Source organism: Melanostigma gelatinosum, assembly GCF_949748355.1.
Source record: "Melanostigma gelatinosum genome assembly, chromosome: 19".
NCBI lineage: Eukaryota > Metazoa > Chordata > Actinopteri > Perciformes > Zoarcidae > Melanostigma > Melanostigma gelatinosum.
The window spans coordinates 12,474,699-12,488,054 of NC_136652.1; the positions used below are offsets into that span (position 1 = coordinate 12,474,699).

Below are 13,356 nucleotides of genomic sequence, written 5' to 3' on the forward strand. Positions count from 1 at the left end.
TTCATCCGGTTTTATGCTGCCTAATGGTAGCCTGGGTGACTTGCCAAACATGAGTCCCATATCGGTTCCACTTCCCTGTTTTCCTGTGTACTGATAAGGGGTTTGCGTACTTTGGTACTTTGGTCTGTCTTACGCTTGGAACTTTTCCCCAGACCGGGATTCTGCTGCCCCCCCCCCCCCCCCCTAACTACCTATAATCACTGCTCCCAGCGAGCCCCTCAATAAGCCGGAATTCCTTCTCTCTTATCTCATTCATCTGTTTTGCCGTCACAGCTCAGGGCCTTGACCAACTTTCAGTATTCTAGGAATGCTGATGAGCTGCCTTGCAAACACGCTGCCACTAAAAATAGAAATGTACAGGGATCCCAGTGTTTTGTCAGTCCTACAACTAATGTCAGGATAATTGTTTTATAAACTAAATACTAAACTAAATATACGTGTATACTTAAAGCCCTCTTAGAAGTACAAGTGAAAAGAAAATATTTACATCGAAAAACAGGGAAAACACACCACATTTTCTTGCTCTTAGAATAACTTTTATTTATTTTACTTTACAAAGAGGTCTCCACCAAAGCTCTCGGTTACTGAATCAATATTCAAATACAAACAATCTGTGAATAATCTATTCAGACAGTGGGCTAAATGTTTGACAGGGGAGGTCAGAAAGTAGTACCAATGATTCTCTGAAAATAATATTTTTTTTGTCCAAACATTGGATTAACACACAAACTGTATCAGGTCAGAAATGGCAATGATTAAAATGTGCAATACAACCAACAACGTCAGTCTTTAACAATGTCTTTATTGGCCTCCAGCGTCAGAGTAGAGGAGCACTTGTTGACACCGCAGCTATTTGCATGGAGTGATGTCATCACTGCCAAAGTCCCCTGGCCAGCCGAGGATGACACTAACATAATGGCATGACCTGTGGTGAAGATGTAGGCTGGAATGAGTGGGGGAAATGTGTTGCTGCCGTAGGCATACACACACACGCACACAAACTGAGTTTTGGAATGATGGCAGGGGTGGGTCACATTTGGAGTTATTCTAGGAGTAGGCCATGACGACTACTTATCCCAGGGGACTGTTGAACTCTTCATTGAGAAGAGGCTTTGAAGGGCACTCTGAGTCTTCTTGACACATGCTGTAATGGTGGGTAAAGAGAAAATAATGGCAGCAAGATGTGGTGGAAAAGATATATACTTGGCATTGGGTATCATTCAGCTGGCACTGAGTGCAGTGTTATGTGCTGTGTACTCATATGGGTCTCCTGGTGCTTTCTTGTCAACTAAGGGCAGGTGCAAAGTTAAGAAGGCAAACACTGCTCTCTAGTGGGGCTACAGTATATAAACACAAAGAAAAGGGGCATTTAAGAGCTTCCGCACTCACAAAATACAATCATCAAGGAAAAAACATGAAGAAATATAGAACTTTTTTCGTGAAAATCTACAGATGCATCATCCATAAGTTAATATAACATCAAATAGTATCTGTTTAGAGCCCAACAAGAAAAACTGAAATTTTACAATGGGACAAGTGTTGACAAAGCCTCGAAGTGATCTATCTGGATCAAATCTCATCCCCAACAGCGGGAACTGTAATACTGATCGCTGCATACTACAGCATTTGATGGTTGAGTATAATACCACATTTGGTAATATTACCAGCCTGATTCTTAGAATTGTCTGATCAGAACCAGTGACAAAAACAAAATCTGTTTTAAACTGTCATGAGGCATGAATGTTCAGGGTTTTAAACATACATGGCACTTGGTGCTAAAAGCGATTCAAATTCTGATATTCTATCAAAGTTTTGGCAGATCAAGTGAAAGGTGAGGGACCAACGACATCAGGACGTTCACAGACCATCTCAGCTACTATGTGTCCTTTCTCCTCAGAGATTGAGTTATTCTGCTCAGTTGTCTGTCTTAACAGCCTAGCCAGGCTCTCTCCACACAGTGTATAAACTGCCCGATGATAAAGTTTTAACCTCAGCAGAATTTCTCTCCTCCCTTGAAGGAAGTGAGCAGAGTAGGGAATCACAGGCAATCAGTTGTGAAGAATCGAGCCTCAGAAATATGTTAAAGTGTAACGTATTTAGATTGGGCGGCGAGGTGGAGAAGGGTAGACCATATTCCTGGCTGTCGGTCAAAAAAATAAAAAAGCTCCTGAAGTCTGAACCCCCGTCGGCCAGGTAACCCAAAACCTGGAGTGGGGAGTCAGCGTGGGATATGGGGAGAGGAACAATGTGGCTCTTTGTGCAAGCCGGGCAGGGAAAACAAACCGTTTCCCCTGGAAAGAGATCATGTTCAGGCTCCATCTGAGAAGACCACACAAGGCTGATCAGAGCCCTGTCTTCTGTTTGGAGCAAGGAGAGGAGGAGGAGGAGGAGGAGGAGGAAGAGGAGCGCATCTGGGCAGCAACACAATACACACACAGAGACACACTTGAGGGCAATGTCAGACAGGGAGAAGATCTGAGCGCTCACTGAACACAACATAACACACTAGCCAGCAAAACTCTTTGGTCCAAGACAAAATGTGTGACTGTGTTGTGTTCTTCCCCCACGGTGACTTGTGGTAATATGGCCATCTGGACTGCTTCCTGGGTTGGCACCCTGCTGGTCTACAGGCAGAGCAACACTCTGGTGGGCTGACAGGCTGAGGGACAGGCTGGAGGTTGTGAGCACTGGCGTTGTCCACAAGAGGGCGTGGCACTGAATCTGGCACCGCCATACAGTGTTAAACAGGGCGTCTGTTCATTAGGTTCAGCAACAAAAAAAAAAGAAGAGAGAAGACGAAAAAGTGGTGAGATGTTATAGATTCTCTGCTGATTCTAATTTCCATTTCTAGGATATCATATATCAACCTCTCCTGCTCTGGACACTCATTCCTTAATCCACCTATTCTAAATGAACACTCAGAATGAGGCTTTTAGTCGCGTCAACACTCAGATAACTGTCATATGGGGCACAATCAAACCAAGAACATCTGGCCTCTTTCTCTCTCACACACTAACACAGACTTTCATTCAAACACACACGTATTAAACGTAAACAGACTCACACACACTCTCATGTAAGAGCCAAACCAGGGTTCTGTACTCCCTCTGTCCCATTGCGTTTTAGTTTCAAACGCTCAGCGAATACCCATGTGGTGGGATCGGATTACACGGGGCTATAAAATATCCCAAATAAAGACAAGGAAAACTGAGACGAAAAAACGGGCTGTTTCCAAAGGTGAAATCCTCCCATTGGCTGCTGATTCTGTCAGAGTGGGATATGGTTGTAAAGACTTTTAGCAGTGGAGACAATGGAACAGGACAGCAATGTTCGGCTCATAGCATAGAGGTGGCGAGCTAAAGTCATTCGCATACGCCAGCCAGCTCCCATTACACACAACGCAGGGCCATAAATTCGTCTGCACGACACAAGCAGCATGCTGTGATTTCATATGTATTGGTTACTAAGGGGACGCATGACACCACAACAACTGACAAAGAGTTAAAGTGGGAACTCATTGTGTGAAACGGAATCTTGTAACTAAAACATCTGCGGTATAAGAAACAGGTTTATGTTGTGCCTTCTCTTTCATCAGCCATCATTTTCAAACTGAATTATTACGCTTAGGAGCAAAAAATGGAGAGAAAATCAGGCCAGTTGAAATCTAAACCATCTCTGTAATATCAGCAGATTAATCTCAGGACATAAAGTAAGGTGGTAACAGGATCTCGAAATGGCAAGATATCAGCGGACATGGACTACGGGTGGTGTTACAGCCATTTGGACTAATTGGGCAAGTGAAATCAAGAGGCCCTTTGATTGGTCAAAAGTAAAGAGGATTTTCTGCTGTACTCTAACATCACCATCTGGTTGGCAGGGGACAGCGGTGGTGAATGAAGAGAAGGAAAAGGATTGAAAGGGGAGAGAGGGGAGTGCACTCGGGCCGAGACGAGCCGAAGCCAGAACAGGGTGTCATTATGACATGCGTAATCGAAACACTCTTTTTTAGTGAAGCCCTAGAGCTCGGTCACAGCTGAGGGCTGGCTCTCATATTCACAGCGCCTTATAGTCTGCCTGACAATCACCTCTGTCTCTACAGTGACCTCAGCAACATGCCTGCTCTGCCTCACCGTTCATACTACAAGAAGCTAGAGTTTGGCTTTGGGGTTACAGTTAATCAACCTCACTTGATCTGTCTCTCTGTCTGGGTGTCAGGTTGGACAGAGCATCCCATAGCCTCAAGCTCACGATTTTGATAAAGCAGCAGCCATTTGTCCTTCACCTACCACCTTCTCATGCATTGCAATCTGCTCTGGATGCATTAGCTAATTCGTAAAAATGTAAAAATCTCTCCCTCCCTCTTAAACAGACACATACTCGTATATCTCGGCAAAAGTGATCCTACAAAACGGGCTGCATTGCAAACAAAGCATTGTGACTGTCAGGTTGCGGTGAAGTGATTGCCTTTCAAAGTGACTCTCACTGTCTGTGCCCCCCACCTCCTTCCCCTGTTTGTAACCTTAGAGCCCAGAGGAGTGCCAGGTTACTGGGATTCTCTCTCATTGGCGCCATGCTGTTTGGTGACCACGGCCATACTGTGAGACCTGTTATTAAGCTTGCCCATCACCCATCTCAAATGTATGTACCTGACAATCTCTGAAATGCAGTAAATCCCACTGCTTGTGGCAAGTCTTCTGTGGATAGTTGAGTAAGACAACGTGGTACAGTAGTTCTCTCCTTTCTTCCAATGTACAACTCAGTAATATCAGATAGGACATCTAGTAAAAGCAATGCTATCTATACTTTGCCTTGTAATATAATCTCTCACCTCCATCCCCTACTTATTCTGATCACGGATCCGTAGGCATCGCCTCTTCAGAGCCGGCTCCATGTCTCCAGCACTGGGCGTAGTAGCAGGGCTCCGAAGGCTACCCTTGTCTCTGAGTTTGGGCAAGAGCAGCGGGGTGGTGGTCCCACCTGTTTTTGGCGCTGTGGGCAGAGCATAGGCATGGTCCTCATCAGGGACATGGGGGTCCTCTCCTACCTCCCCCACAACTGCTAAGGGCTCTTCTGACTGACTGACTGGGACCTCAACCCGCACTGGGCCAATGACAGAGCACTTGTTCTCTTTGATGGCCTCCAGCTCACTGAGTGCAGGGTCAGTGGGTGGTGCTGGTACTCTCTGGGGTGGTGAGGAGTCCGGACTGGCAGGGGCCGGTGGTGAGGACATCCCATTCGGACTGTGGTCCTGAGATTTCAGGGCAGGGGGTGTAGCATCGTACGACTGGCTGCTACCTGTGGGGCTGGGTGGGTTGTGTGAAGGTGGAGTGTGGGAGTCCTGTTGATGGTAGACATGTGAAGGGGACTGTGGTAGAGGAGGAGTGGGTCTAATGATGTTGTGGAGCCCTGATCTGGTACCCTGCCCAGTTTCTGACTCTCCCAGCCCTGATAGGTCCACCACTCCATTGGCACTGGGCTTCACTTGGGTCCTTTGAAGAACCCTTTGTATGACTTGTCTCTCTGACTGCTGCTGCTTATAGTCTGTCAGCCCTTCTGACCCTGAGGCTGGGCAGGGGGATTTGTTGTACTGTGCTCTGGGGGAGGATGCTCCACTGTGGGGTGTGGATATTGGGGATGGGAATGGCCTCTCTAATTTAACCCAATCTGTGCTGGGGTCACATGGTGAGGGGTAACATTGAGGCAAGGTTCCACCGAATTTGTTGGCTACCAATCTGCTGTCCCCTTCAGGGATGCCTGGAGTCGGCGGCCTTGTAGCCCTGGATCTACTCCTGTCTAACCCCTCTGGTACAGCCTGGATAACACCACTGTGACTTGGAGTTTCTGGGGTTGCTTTAGAAGGGACTGGAATGGGGATAGGAATGGGTATAGGGATAGGAATTGGAACAATAATGGGATAAGGCACCAGGATGGTGGGATGGGGCAGGAGAGGACTAAAGGAAGGAATACCATAGTTCATGATGGGATGCATTGGGACAGGACCTCTATGCATCATGTTCAGAGAAGGGCAGTGCAAGCCAGGGAAGTAGGCTCCTGGGAAGGGATGCATCAGTCCAGGGGGATTCATGGAAGAGGGCGGGGGCTGCAGGTGAGGAGAGTGAGGAGGTCTGTGGATAGGGCTTGAAGGGGGGCCTGGGTGTCTGGGAAGGTTGCCAAGGGGGCTTTTCAGGCCCTGAGCATGAAGAGGAGGTCTGATGAAGGGCATGGGGATTTGAGGTACCGGCTGATGATGAGGTGGAGGATGAAGGGGAGCAGGGTGGGGGGACACCTCCAGAGCAGGGTGAGGGATGGGTCTCTCGAGGGTCCTTAGCCCAGGGATAGGAATCTTGGAATTAGATGAGGATGTCTCTGAGGGGGACATGGAGGTGGATTCTGACGATCCATGGTTTGGCGTTAGCCCTCTAGGGGAAAGGTTTCGATGACGAGCTTCTCCTGCACTGCTGCTGCTGCTCCAAGACTCAGGAGTGAGTAGCTTTTGCCCGGCCACAATGGTGTCCGCCCTCCCCTCCTGGCTGGTTCTGCTTGGACTGGAGCTGGTGAGAGCTGCACGGGCTTCCCGATAGAAAACATCCATCTTGTACTGATTCAGACACTTGGTGCTGCAGAACTGGAGTCGTTCCTCGCCAGATCCGAAGTCCAGGTATTCTTTAGTGTGACGGACATGCTTGCACCAATCACATACCTGTGGCACAGGGGAGAGAGACTGTGGAGGGTTATTGCAGTGACTGATCCCAGCTAAAAACTTTGTATGAATAGAAAGTCATGGGAGAAAGAAGAATGCAAGCTACATATATAAAGCAGTTTAGAATTGTACTTTACATGGGAAAACAAAAGATACATTGATAGTGTCCTCTTACTCTGACATTGCTGTTTATCTTTAACACCAGTCTGGGCGAGTCCTCTGTATGGGGGTGCTGAGGAGATCTTTCACCATGGAGGTCTTCATCTCTGGCCTGACAGGGGAAAACCACAGTGTGACATAAACCACGGTTGTCAGACCTGAGTTCATCCTACTTTTGATGGATTCCCTCTCCAATTCATGATGATGAAGCAGCAGTTGCTTCAAATCAATATGCTACACTAGAACAATTCTGTGGTTATTGAATCAAATTTGAGCTTCTTACATATAAAGTGTAGAAAATAGCTTCTAATAAACCACCTTGTCATCAAAGTTAGAAGCAGTTTAAACGTCATGCATGCCACCAAACCCTAAAGGTCAACAAAGGGAAATCACTGTGTTGTGATATATATATGATTCTACAACCGAGTATGGAGATAATGCAGGCGATGTATTGTCATATAATTAATGGCCTTGCCAGTATTAATATAGGAAATTCCTCTTGATTCATGTAAGCTGATCTGCTGCCGATCTGAGTGCTCCCCCATCTCTGTAACCCATTGAGTCGTGTTGAGTTACGAAACATGAGGCAGCTGAAGGTAAGGTATGCACTGAAAGTGGACACCTTGCCCCAGGCCTCCTGTCCTTCCTCTCAGACAAGCAGCAACAAGCCAACGGCAATGCTTTTCTCCCCGCCTCCAAAGAAGTGGAGGGCTTGTTGCACAGAGTCCGTTCAGCCCTCCTTTTTGTCTCTGTTGCCGTGTGAATGAACCTACCACAGTATAAACAACAGTAAGGGTGAAATGAGATATAGCTGCTTGTCACACCGCACCTCTAAAGAGGGTATATCCATGTCGTAATGGAAAGTGAAAAATCACGGCAAAGGGCATTAGAGCGGTTAGAGTTGTAGCTTTCCTGTCCTCCAGACCAAAGCCACTTAATAGCCAGCCCCTCCTCCATTAATGCGAAAACTGATACTAAGTGTCCCCTACAAACTTTGACCTCACTACGTCCATTCCTATACTGGGTCCTCCATAATAACTACAGTGTGTTCTCACAGATCCTCCCTTTTAAAATTCCTGTAAATGAATCCATCAGTTATGACCTCGCAAGATCAGGAGTATCTGTTTCTGAAGGTCTGTTTACCTGCCAGAAAACACTTGATGCCTGGGTCTCCTGTGTATGGAGAGTGACACCCATGGCACAAACTCTGACCATATAAAGTACTTGTATGTGTGAGTGCATTTATGTGTGACAATCTACTGCACACAACATTCAAAAACATAAAAGTAGATCTACAGATAATTCACAATAAAGATACTGGGATTTCCAACATCTCACCAACAAGGTACAACAAGTCCCACCTAAATGTTTATGACCACCGAACAGTGATGCTGATATGTATTTTATGCATTTTTAGTTGAAAGCTTACCTTATTGCGTTTGAAGTAGGCCCGTCTGCAGGCGGCAAAACACTTCTCACTGCAGAAGCTCTTGAGCTCTGAACCCATACATAGAGAGTAAGGTTTTACTCCTTCCTTCTGGCACCAAACGCACACTATCTGCACATTCTGTACATCTTCCACTACAGGGGAAAAGCAGAAAAAAAGTTTGAGGAATTAATGAGCTTGCAAAAGTCTCACTAACCAGCTTTTCTAAAACAGCTCAGTTCCAATATTATTTCAGGAGAGCAAGAGATCCTGTTGCACCCGTGTTATTCCTTATTATCAGCACCACTGCTTTGTGCGGTCCGTAAGGTATACGGACCCTGACAAAGAATAAACATTTGAGACATAGAGCATCTCAAACACAGAGCTTCACATCAACTTATTCGGATAAAGTGAGCTGACTCAATTTATCTCAGAGTGGAATCTCACAGAATTGTTTTTTACATACAGCAATAATAACTTGACTGAAAACTCAACGGATGAATTCAGGTATTACTATTTTTTTTTGTAACAGTATGAGTCACTGGATGGACGATAGATGAAAAAAAGGAATCATTTTGACTGTCATGACTTCTATGAATCCTCAGGACCCATGAAGCTATTCCTCAAACCGATACACATTGTTGAACCTGCACTCTGACTTTTAACATGTAAACATAATACAAGTCATGGATTATGTTTGAATCTGGGGGAAGCATTGCAATAAGATAAAATGATGATTATAACACTCAATGGAAAGTTTGGAGGCCCATTACCTGCTGATGGCTTTATAAGGGGTACAATTACAGGGGCAGTCTTCTGCTCCTTAGAGGTGATTAGGGATGAACTTGTTGAGGAAGAGGAGGGTGAAGAAGAGGGGACACTGGAGGACTCTCTCTCTCCACTTTTCAGTGCGAGGACCGAGTGACCGACTTGGGTGTCCAGGCTCTTGGGTTTTGGCAATGAGTTCTCTGAAAGACATAATCACAGTTGAATGCTCATGATGTTTCATGTAAAAGAATAGCATAGTATCGCTTAAATTATACTGTAATAACCTTTGCACTCATAACACTGGCCAACACAGATTATTAGTACAGTCGTGTTGAGAAACAATAGATGTATCTAAATGGATGAAACTTGAGACGTTGTAACTAGAGGAGAGTATGCCTTCCAAATATGAACAGTGACTCAATGTCTGCACTGAAACCTGCAGAACCTGTTAGAACAGAGGAGTCTTTTCGAATATACACTAACAGTGAACAGTCGACAGCTGCCCTCACCTTTTAGCACAGACACGTGCTGACGTCTCTCTCTGTAGTTTCTGATCTCGTTGGCCTCCGAGTCTCTGAGGTCTACCTTGTCGTAGCCGTACCATCCCAGCAGCTCGTTCATGGTGCTTTCTGCAAACGTCTGTATGAGGAAAAAGAGGAAAATAAATCCCTGATTAACCTTCTAAGTAAAGGGATAGGGTAACGGACCCTGAGCCTGCCTGCAAATGGGAAATTGTGACCGTACATCTTAGAGTTGTTAGTGGAACTTTTTATCCTATGTTAAACATAATCAGACCTTCCTACTCTGAATCAATGCAAGGGATTATTTTCTCAGCCTCTGCCCAGTTGGGGAAACAAATATGGGCACAGTGGAGTACAGTATGACGCTTTTTCCATGATATATTCAAGTTGTTTACTCTTGCTAAATCTGAGACGGAAAGGTTTAAAACCTAACACCAGTGTGAAATCTATGAATCATCCTTTGTTTATCTCTTTTAATTGGAAAAAGAGGGAGAAAAGAAAACTGTTCCCCACAGATGGGGTGTATGGTCTCCCTTTTTTTTATTTTTATTACGACCAGATGAAAAAAAAAAAAAACCACAAAGGTTTCTCTCTTTATCCACCCACCTCTCTCTGTGGTTTTTGGAGAACCGGATTGGAGGAGAAACCTGATCCGGAACGGGCAGAAATCAGAGCGGGACACCCTACACCACAGCGAGGTCCCACGGTTCTCGGAAATGCCCCACTCCTCTCCCTTCGTCTCCCTCCAGTGTCCACCACTCTCGCTCTCTCTTCTCCCCAGCTTTCCCTGTCCCTCCCCTTGACTCTCTTTCTCTCCTCTGCCCCCCCCTCCCATCTTCACCATCCTCCCCTCCACCCCAGCACCTTCCAGCCCTGACACCCGACACAGCGCTGCCTCTCAGGTTTCACCCTTTTCCAGCGCAGCCAGTCTGCTGTGGTGGTGTTGTAGTGCTGTGGTACTGGCTGCACATTCTTTCCCCTGCTTTCCTCACTCCGACCTCTGCTCTGCTCTAGGGCCTCAGAGAAATGGATCTCTCCCTTGCTTGCTCACTTTCTACGTGTGTGTATGGGAGAGTGTGTGGGTGAGTGCAAGCAGTGGTATCATATCCAGCTAAATATGCCTAACGATGATTAAAGTTAAGTATCCGGTGTCTGGTGCTGCGCTCGGGGGCTGACGTGGAGGGAGTAGGTCCGAATGTGGTGTTGAAACAGATGTATTACAGAGACAACACGAGGCTGGACTTCAGCTGAGCTAGAAATCAGATTGCCTGCCTTCCTGTCTGTCTATTTTTTTCTCACCCTTACCTCGCCCTTTTATCATTTGACTGATTTCAAATGGTGGGCAATGGTTTTACCTTACAATTGAAGTCTTGTATGTTTCACATCACATCTAATTTGGACATTTGCTCCACTATGCGCAGATTTGCTCTTTCTGTTTTGCTGTTAATGAAAGACGGGCTATTTTTCTTTTTTTCACCAACCCCTCCACTTCCCACAATGTTGTTTTTGTTTCTTTTTGGCAGTTCAGACAAACATCTGCTTTGTGAGAGTGACAAGCCATGTCCCAAACCACAGAGAGAGAGAGAGCTGCAGCCAAAGGCAACAAACCGGGGCCGACCCTGAGATTCAGCCCAGGCAGGCTCACATCAAGCAGGGATAGCATGTCACATGTTTTGATTAAAATTAGTTAAGTTGTAACACTACACCTCCCCTGGATATCAAACGCCACAATCCAAACCACTTACACAAAAAGAGCACATTTCCTCTCTCACGAAAGGCCAGACTCTCCTCCCCCCCCTGAAACAACTTGCTTGTCTTTTTAGATTTCTGACCTCCTGCTTGAAGGAGCTTCAGATATCCCTTACCACCACAGTCAACACTCTCAAATAGCCTCTGTCCAAACCCAAACAAAGCAGACAATCCATGGATTAGTTTCCATGTAGTAATAATGGTGGGAGGGAATCATGTCTGTTGCTGTTATTTAACCGTGACTGTCCTTTAGAGCAAGAAACAGGAGAGATTCTTAAGGGCCATTACCTTTTGAAAATGATCTCTGAATAGAAACTTTATTTTGGTGTGAAATGTCCATCTGTTAAAATGATGTGATAACACTTCAGTGTTTTTCCTGTAGGGCATTGGCTATTTCAATGATATACATTCCCTCTCTCTTTTGGAAGGCATAAAGGCAATCCTCTGTGGTGCAAGCAAGTGTGCGCACCGCAAGAGCTGGGAAGAGGTGACGCACATCTGGATCTCCGCTAGACATTATGGTTTGTGCGTCCTGCCACAGCTGGCCCGACATGGCGTCCCTAGGCAAAGGCCAACCTATACTCTTATTCACTGAGAACATAATTAAAACGCCCCGTATCTATGTGTGTGACATTTTGAGTTTATATCCATATGGTATGATTTGCTATTGTACTCCAAGGGTTGCACACTTGGAAGATCCCTGTGACTTTTCTAAATATGTCACAAAAGGATCTTCATGACGTCTGATTGTGTGAATAAGGAGATCATTCACAGAACACAATCACTACAGTGTGTCTGATTACTCCCGGCATTGATCTGTGCACAGTTGCCTCTCTCTCTCTCTCTCTCTCTCTCTCTCTCTCTCTCTCTCTCTCTCTCTCTCTCTCTCTCTCTCTCTCTCTCTGACTGCCCTGCGTCGGAAGACGTTGTGCGCGTACAGAAGTTATCACTCGGTCAATAACACGTCTCACTTGATAAAAACTACAGTGACACACAAATTCACTCTCACCTTCATCTCCTGGTTGATCTCTCGCTTTACGGGGTGAGCAGGTTTCCTGCTGCGCTTATTTTCCGGTGGTCTCCCCTTCTCCATCTCTGGCATAGTCCTGGTCGGGCTGGATCCGACCTGGATCACTGTTGGTTGTCAGCTGCAGGTTTTTTTTTAGCAGAGTAGCTCAGAATGAAAGCTGTCACTCCCGGTGACAGCCGCTGTCATGCCCGGACGCCTGAGTCCCTCATCTGGGGCTTCACACCATTCAAGTCAACTGAACATGCGTGCGCTCCGGGCTGGAGGCTCCTCCGCCGAACAATCCTAACTCTCTCTTCTCCAACACTGTCAAGTATCTGCAGGTAACACAGATACGACTTCCGGTTAGAACTTTCAGAGTAAATTCTTAATTTCAATCTAAAGTAACGTGTTGGACAACCAAGAGACAATCAATAACTTAAAAATGGCATTTTGTTGTTGGTATGAATCAAACCAAATGAAAAAGGACTGCATGGTCAACATGCATAAAAACGTAAAACTTTGTCAAAAAAACAAAACATGTGTTGATGTCAGATCATAGCCGAACCCCAGGTTAAGTCCAATTGAAAATTACCAGCATTGTAAATTGAGCCACCAACACTCTGATCACGACCTCAATGGAATTTACTAATTTTCATATCACTTGAATAACGAAATAATAAAGAGACAACAAAAATGAAACAACATATTTGAGGAATTACCATAAACACCACCACGCTCCATCCAAACAAATTGCCTGCTGATGAAAAAAAAATGCTCCATTTGATTGTGTTTGACTGAAACAAAGTAGCACATTTGATAGCCTTTAAACCAAGTTCATGTTGGTCGCTGAGGAAAGAATGCACATCTTCGAAATAAAACATGTCCACGTAAATAAAGTCTGCTGCACTCTGATGTCCTTTTGTCGCGACACATGTTGTGCTTTTCTTGTGAAAACAAATTGGCCTAGTTTCCGGTATGATTCGTGCTCTTTCAGTGCAACTTGATGCTGCCCTCTCGCCCTCTC

The 13,356-nt window shown here is 45.6% G+C and overlaps 1 protein-coding gene across 2 annotated transcripts; it reads right to left on the reverse strand.

The window, feature by feature from the left end:
• Window positions 1-524: 524 nt before the first annotated feature.
• On the reverse strand, window positions 525-12,625 carry LOC306793350 (sine oculis-binding protein homolog). Of its 2 annotated transcripts, none has more exons than XM_079290936.1 (7): window positions 12,333-12,625; window positions 9,563-9,692; window positions 9,059-9,253; window positions 8,289-8,440; window positions 6,876-6,971; window positions 4,829-6,700; window positions 525-2,753 (listed from the first exon to the last, which is right to left on the reverse strand). In XM_079290936.1, exons 1-6 carry the CDS (start codon window positions 12,423-12,425, stop codon window positions 4,838-4,840), a joined length of 2,529 nt encoding a protein of 842 aa, XP_079147062.1. In that variant the 5' UTR covers window positions 12,426-12,625; the 3' UTR covers window positions 525-2,753; window positions 4,829-4,837. The 2 variants fall into 2 exon arrangements, with proteins under 2 accessions (XP_079147062.1, XP_079147061.1); XM_079290935.1 differs by having other exon boundaries at window positions 4,829-6,721.
• Between the last annotated feature and the right edge of the window lie 731 nt (window positions 12,626-13,356).

Coding starts and splice junctions, on each gene's coding strand:
- LOC306793350 (XM_079290935.1), bottom strand. CDS start 12,425: ATGCCAGAGATGGAGAAGGGGAGACCACCGGAAAATAAGCGCAGCAGG. Junction 6,972..8,288: donor CCTACTTCAAACGCAATAAG/GTAAGCTTTCAA, acceptor TTCCCCTGTCAG/GCCAGAGATGAAGACCTCCA. Junction 6,722..6,875: donor AGATAAACAGCAATGTCAGA/GTAAGAGGACAC, acceptor AACCCTCCACAG/TCTCTCTCCCCTGTGCCACA.